The sequence below is a fragment of the Trichosurus vulpecula genome, chromosome 5 (assembly GCF_011100635.1).
Source record: "Trichosurus vulpecula isolate mTriVul1 chromosome 5, mTriVul1.pri, whole genome shotgun sequence".
In the NCBI taxonomy this organism is placed as follows: Eukaryota; Metazoa; Chordata; class Mammalia; order Diprotodontia; family Phalangeridae; genus Trichosurus; species Trichosurus vulpecula.
In genome coordinates, this window is record NC_050577.1 from 49,831,502 (window position 1) to 49,838,689 (window position 7,188).

At 48.2% G+C, this 7,188-nt stretch overlaps 1 protein-coding gene across 1 annotated transcript; it reads right to left on the reverse strand.

Annotated features, from left to right (window-relative positions):
• Window positions 1–1,066: 1,066 nt before the first annotated feature.
• On the reverse strand, window positions 1,067–4,823 carry FZD1 (frizzled class receptor 1). Its single transcript, XM_036761518.1, has one exon. The coding sequence runs from the start codon at window positions 4,821–4,823 to the stop codon at window positions 2,946–2,948; it is 1,878 nt and encodes a 625-aa protein (XP_036617413.1). The 3' UTR covers window positions 1,067–2,945.
• Between the last annotated feature and the right edge of the window lie 2,365 nt (window positions 4,824–7,188).

The window sequence follows — 7,188 nt, forward strand, 5'->3', positions numbered from 1 at the left end:
GACTTTTCCAATAGCTACTTTATTTACTTAGAGCAATTTAACAAGGGTGGGGGAGAAGTATATGTGAATTACAATACAAATGCTTACCTAAAATTGTAGGCTATAAATATTTACTTTTCCCAATGGGGAAAATATTTTCAATTTCCCTGAAGGCTGAATAATAAAAACAGTTGTTTCAATTCCTTTATAACCAAAACATAATAGTAATATATAGATGTTCATTTTAGCCCAATGTGATTGAGCAAAAACATTACAATGTAAATATATGTCACAAAAGAGGTATTGAATCTATAGAGTAACAGGGTTTTCCTCTCTCTTTTAAACAAAGCTATTCTAGGTTTTAAAACTTCCATTTTTTGTTTATAGTTTAGATGATAAATCTGTCCTCATCTCCATATTATAAAATGTTCAATAACCTCTGTATGTATATATTAAACTAAAAAAAGGCTCAAAACCTCTTTAATAAAAAAATCAAAACTCTTTGAGCCAATAATATAAATAATTCTGTGGGAGACTGCAATAAAGGTTCCTTGGAAGAGATAAATTTGGGAGCTTCAAAAGCTTTCCATCTAATTTTTAAAAAGTTATAAATCTAATTGCAGTATAAAATGCTTAAGATCACATTTCATAGATTGCTTCTGGATATTCAGAACTGGAGAGAGAAATTAATCTCATAAATATTATGACAAAGGTAACTGATGAAATATAAACAAGAGTACTAAAAAATAGTCATCTAAATCTGTTCATAGTAGGGCCTTTTTTCCATAATGAAACCCTAAGCTCTCTGGACAACATCCTTACAAACTTCTATTTTCTTTTTTTATAAAACAGCTCTTTTCTTGAGTTCAGTGGTGTCAACCACAACAGAGATCCTGAATATGATCACCGTAGTTCTTTGGACAGACAGATTTATTTGATCCAGCCTAAATGTTAAAGTAGCAAACCTGTTTCATGAATCCCTGGGCTGAATTCCTCAGACAGTGGGATGGGCTTATGAGGCCCTTATAAAATGTAAAGACAGCAGACGGTACAAGCTCTATTCCTGTGAGGCACAAAGACCATAGCATTTTATACAAAACCTCAATTTTTTATTTGCGAAATTAAAAATATGGTATTTGATATATATATAAACTTCTATTCCTCTATAAATATAGATGATCTCGTGATAGTGAACAGAATAAATGCATACCAAATTTTTTTAAAAGAAACAAACCTTTGCATCTTAGGGTTATGACAGCCACAGATTAATTTAGGATCTTAAGTACAGGCTTTATGATATACTCTGAAAGTTTAAAACAATGCTATTGGGACAGCTGCATTTCTCCTCCTTTCCTTCCACACAAACTTACAAAAAATATGACTTGGTGGTATTTTTTTTTTGCATGTACAGATCTGCGAGGAAGGAGAAACACACAAGATTTTAAGGTGGCAGAACCCCAGCCCCTTTTCTCTCATTATATGCAATATCATTTTATTGAGAGAATAAACCCATCAATCACTGATACTCCTCAGCCTCCAGAATTTTCTCAGGTTCCTCATCAGAGGAAGAGACTGTCTCTCCTCCCTCCCCCACCCAGGACTCCTCTGTCTTAGTTTCTTAATAACAAGAATGGGTTAACAAAACGTACAGCATTTTGTTTGCTTGCTTAAAGAGTCCTGCAATTATAAGACTAATTATCAATTGGTTTGTAAATTGATTTCAAAAAGTGACTATAGCAGTAACTGTGAGAAAGCCCATTTTCCTGAACCCCTTAAGTTTTCTGATCCTGTTTATATTTTGTTGTCCTGTTAATGACAATAAATATCAATTTTCCAATAAAGATTTCCAGGTGATCTCAACTGTTTTGTTTACAGAAGGGTAGAATATAAACACTTAAACTGTCTCAATTCAGGAGGCAGACTGCCAAGAATGAGTCTACAATTGAAATTAACATTTTCAAACCACCATTTTCAGTCTCTTCCAACCCACACAAAGTGTGATGCCTCTTCTGAAAGCTCAGTCACCACATTTTTTTCCATGAGGTTGGCCAAATCTATTTCAGATTTTACACACTCAGGAAAAAAAAAATGAGTTCATCCATGAAAAAGTGGAGGGGAAAACAAGCTTGGAATTTACATCCTATTCACCCTCAAACCAGGTTAAGTGCCTGGGAATGAGAGGTGGGTTGTGGTGGAAGGCTGAAGACTGTCAGCACCCACATCTGCCAGGTCCCTGGTGAGCTTTGAGCATAGTTCACATAGAAAATTCGGGTTTATAAAGTAAAAAGACAAGGCTTCAGAATCTGCCCCCAGGGGAGGGTGGAATTGGACCTGGCAGGGCTCCCGGTTTAGGGTTTGAAAGGCTGGAAGAGATCTGAGTTCCCCCACCCCATTTCAGAAAGAGGGAGTGGGGTCAGAGGGAAAGGAGGGGAGAATTGTCAGACATGGCAACAAAATCAAGACTTCTCTGCTCAGCCCTGAGCAGATGGCTCTGAAAAAACCTGTGTGAAGGAGGGGAATGGGTTTTTCCCCCTTTTCTTTTTGGAATAGTTGGAGGAAAAAAAAAACCCAAGGAGGAAAATCTGGGAATGGTTAAAAATCCCTAAATAATTAAAAATGTGATTTTTCCATCATTTAAATACAAATATACTTACAAAAATCTTACACAGGCTATTTACAATCATAAAACCATAAAGTCTTGGTACCAGAGAGTGAGGGGTCCGTATTTAGTATGTCCCAAATCTTAGTTAAGCCCCCCTGTTTGCTTGCTTCCAGGGACGGTTCTAGAGATTTGAAGGTTTTTTGTTTTTTTTAAAATGTGTGTGAGAGGAAGCACGGCTGGAAAGAGCCAGAGTCAAACAAGAGGAATGAATCCTACGAGTCACCTTTTCAGGGATGGGAAAGTAGAGGAAACTGGAAATGGCTTTTTGTTGGAGTTGAGTGCCTGTAGGATGGACGTTTCTCTCTCAAACGGTGGTTTCCCCCTGTTTGCTGTTGGTAAGTCTGGTATAGAACTTTCTCCAAGAGTTGAGGGTCTTGCCCGACCAGATCCAGAACCCAGAGGTGATACCCACAATCAATGTCATGAGGTACTTGATCATGAAGACTGTGAAGTCAGGGGTCATGGGTGGGTGGGGAGGCGGCCCCCCACCGCCCTGGTGGTGAGGGCAAGGGATGGCATAGCTCTTGCAGCTCTGGGCCACCCAGCTGCGCTCCCACTGTTCTCGGAAGGCTTGCTCGTAAAAGTAGCAGGCTATGACAATGGTGGCAGGCACGGTGTAGAGGACGCTGAAGACTCCTATACGGACCATGAGCTTCTCCAGCTTCTCGGTCTTGGTGCCATCATGCTTCATGATGGTGCGGATGCGGAAGAGGGACACGAAGCCGGCCAGGAGAAAGGAGGTGCCGATGAAGAGATAAACAAAGAGGGGCGCCAGCACGAAGCCCCTCAGAGCATCCACGTTGTTCAGCCCCACAAAGCACACCCCGCTGAGGATATCTCCGTCCACCTGCCCCAGCGCCAGGATGGTGATGGTCTTGATGGCTGGCACCGCCCAGGCCGCCAGGTGGAAGTACTGCGAGTTGGCCTCGATGGCCTCGTGGCCCCACTTCATCCCCGCTGCCAGGAACCAGGTGAGGGAGAGGATCACCCACCATATGGAGCTGGCCATGCTGAAGAAATAGAGCATCATGAAGAGGATGGTGCAGCCCTCCTTCTTGGTGCCCTGGGCCACCGTGCGGGCCCCATCCTCCGCAAACTTTTCATTGCAGACCACCCGATCCTCCAGCAAGAAGCCGGCGATGTAGGCCACGGCCACCGCGGTGTAGCAGCCCGACAGGAAGATGATGGGCCGCTCGGGGTAGCTGAACCTCCGCATGTCCACCAGGTACGTGAGCACCGTGAAGAGCGTGGAGGCGCAGCAGAGCACGGACCAGATGCCGATCCAGGTGCGCGAGAAGCGCAGCTCCTCCGGGCCGAAGTACATGAGTCCGTACACCTTGGTGGGCTCGCAAGGGGCGCCGCAGTCCTTCTCCCCCAAAAAGTGGTAGTTGAGGTAGGAGGGCACCTTGAGCGCCCGCGGGCAGGAGAACTTGCCCCGCTCCGGGGCCGAGGCGCCCCCGCCCGCGCCGCGGCCCCCCGCGCCTCCTGCGCTCCCGTGCTGCGGGTTGCTGGTCCAGAATTCGGGGAGCAGCGAGGGCGTCGGGGTGCCCTTGTCCGACGTGTTCTGGCCCACGCACAGCTCGCCGGCGCCGTGCACCGGGAACTTCTCGCAGCGGAGAGTGTCGGGCCACTGGAAGCCGAACTTGTTCATGAGCGCCTCGCAGCCCTGGCGGGCCCGCTCGCAGAGGGAGCGGCAGGGCGGCAGTGCCTGCTCCAGGACGGTGCACACGGGCGCGTACATGGAGCACAGGAAGAACTTGAGCTCGGCCGAGCACTGCACCTTCACCAGCGGGTAGAACTGGTGCACCTCGAGCCCCGCGTCCTCCTGGTTCGTGTGGCCCAGCAGGTTGGGCATGATGGTCTGGTTGTAGGCGATGTCGGTGCACAGCGGGATGGAGATGGGCTGGCAGTAGCCGTGGTCCGGGATGGAGATGCCGCGCTCGCCGTGGTACTGCTGCTGCTGCGGCTGCTGCGCGCCCGCCTGCGGCTGCGGCGGGGGAGGCGGCGGCGGCTGCTGCCCGGGCCCCGGCCCCTGCCCGGCCGCCTGCGCGCGGACCCCCGACGGCAGCAGCAGCAGCAGCAGCAGCGGCAGTGGCAGCGGCAGCCTCCGAGGCGCGGCGCAAAGTTGCCGGCGCTGGCTGCCGGCCGCCGCCGCCGCCCTGGGCGCCCCGCGCTCAGCCATACTTTCTCGGCCCCGTCCCGGGCGCCGCTCTGCCCGAGCTGCTGCCGGTTCCCCCGCGGCGGCCGCTGCCCTCGTCGTCCCGCGCTCGCTCCGCGTCCCGCAGCCGGCGCCGCCGCCGCGGAAACTGGAGATTCATGAAGCGCCGGCGGGGGGCGAGCCGGGGACGGCCCCGAGTGCCGGCTCGTCCGGCGGGCGCTGCCGCTGGGCGGGCGGCGCAGCTCCGGCGTCCCGGGCCCCGGCGAGAGCGCACCTCTGCCTCCGCCTCCGCCTCCGCCTCCGCCGCCGCCGCCTGACCATTTGTGTCAATCCCTCAACTGGGCTCCCTCTCCCTCTCCCCGACCGGTTTCCAGGCGCCCCGGAGTCTGTCTTTCACTCGGAGGGAGGAGCCTTGAAACCGACGCGGAACTTGTGGGCTAAGGGATCATCACCCAATCGCTGTACCCGCTTCCCGGCGAAAAGGAGCTAGCCACTGTCTACTCGTCAGCGGCGGTGGGGGCTGGGAGCGGGAGGAGGAGAGTTGGTGCTGGGGAGAACCGAGCTCGGGCACAAAGAGTGGGGTTTGCTCTGCGGCGGGACAGGCTTGATTGCTTTTGCTTTAGCCGAAGAAAGAGCCAGGACACGCAGGAGAATAGTCCCATATGTTGTTGCGAAGAATGAATAGGAGTTGGCAGACCGGGAGACTCCTTTTCTTCGCTTTTCTTCATTTTCATGTTTAAAAATTCTGCTCTTCACGGTGGTTACAACGTAGCAAATAGGGAACAGCCCTCAGAATAGCAGCTTCTGAATGAAGGGGCTCGTTGCGTTGAAGCTTGTGTCTGTCAAAGTTTTCAGTGAATCGAATTCTCGGGTCATTCTTTGCACTCGGGAGCCTGGGCTTGGCAGACCCTGCGTGGCTGTTCTGCGTGCAGTGCCTCGTTTTTTGTGAACCAGAAGGGAAAGTTCTCCCTGGGTTCTGATTATCTGAGCAACAACAAACACAAAACGTTTTTTTTTTTTTTTTGGACGGAAATCAAGAAAGTAAAAGTCCATGGCTCCCACCTTCCTCCTCCTTTCATTAAGACAGAAACAGAAGCTAAGAAAACTGTCCCTTAATTCTTTAGAGCAGAGGTTCTTAACCTGGGGTCTTTGAAGGGTTTGGTTTTTTTTTTTTTTTTTTGATACCTGTATTTCATTATAATTGGTTTCCTTTGTGATCCTATGTATTTTATGTATTTAAAAACATTATTCTGAGAAAGGATCCATAGGCGTTAGCAGACTGCCAAAGGGATCCAGGGCATAGAAAAGGTTAAGAACCCCCGCTTTAGAGGAATTGGAGGATTCGGTATCTGGCTGAAGCCTCTTGAAATTGGGGCGGTCTTTTTCTTGAAGACCTCGGAGTCAGCCAGATTGGGAGTGGCTGTTTATAGCTTCAGGCCAGTCATGCCCAGCCTTGGACTGCCGTGGCCTGTGAAGAACCGAAATATTTGAGGTCCCACCGGTTCCCAAGAATAGAGAAAAATAACAGTATACTGGCCTAGGCAATGTTTGTGAAAATACCCGGAACCCTGGAGAGACCTACGAGGAGTTGGGTTTTTTGACGGATGACCTGTTTTGAGACTACTGTGACCAGCTTCTAGTCACCTTGAAATCTACCCAAAAGAGGGGGAGGGAGGCAGAATGGAATTATAAAATCCTCTAATTATGAAATGAAATAGTGTATTTATGTAGACCATTTTGGTTTTTTGATCCATGTGGTTATGTCATCAACACAAAGAACTTCCATTGTTGAAACTCCCTTCATCGATGCAGATCAAGCACCTCACCTGGAAGTTACAGTCTTCGAGAGGAGCCCGTATTGCCGAGACTGTGATTTGGCCAGGGCTTCCACAGTTAGTATACTAGAACACACGTTTTCCCGACTCCAAAGCTGCTCTGTCAGGTTATCTCTTGCCAGACCTACATACCTGTGGGTTGTTAATCTCCTACGTAAATTTTTTTGTGATATTTTAACCAAGTGGCACAACCATGTAAATCCATGCCATTACCTTATAATTTTATGAAATAAAAGACTGGAAGATCTTTTTGCCAAGTTTTGTCTCCTTATCTACAGTCATCTTTCAGTAATTATTTTCTAAAGTCTCCAGTAAGTAATCCTGCTACTATTATTTACAATTCTATAGTGTTAATTTCCTTCTTGCAAAAAAACAAATCCTTCTTGTCAGGACAATGTCTCTAAAGAAAAGGCCCATCCATGTGTAGTTCATTTCATGAAATGATATCTGTCTGTAACCAGTAGAGGCCAAAGGAATTAAAGCTGATGAAGCCTTTGAGATCTCTCTCTATCTTTTTCAAGCCTGCTCCTCCGTTCTAATGCTCCTGTATTGTG

Coding starts and splice junctions, on each gene's coding strand:
- FZD1 (XM_036761518.1), bottom strand. CDS start 4,823: ATGGCTGAGCGCGGGGCGCCCAGGGCGGCGGCGGCGGCCGGCAGCCAG.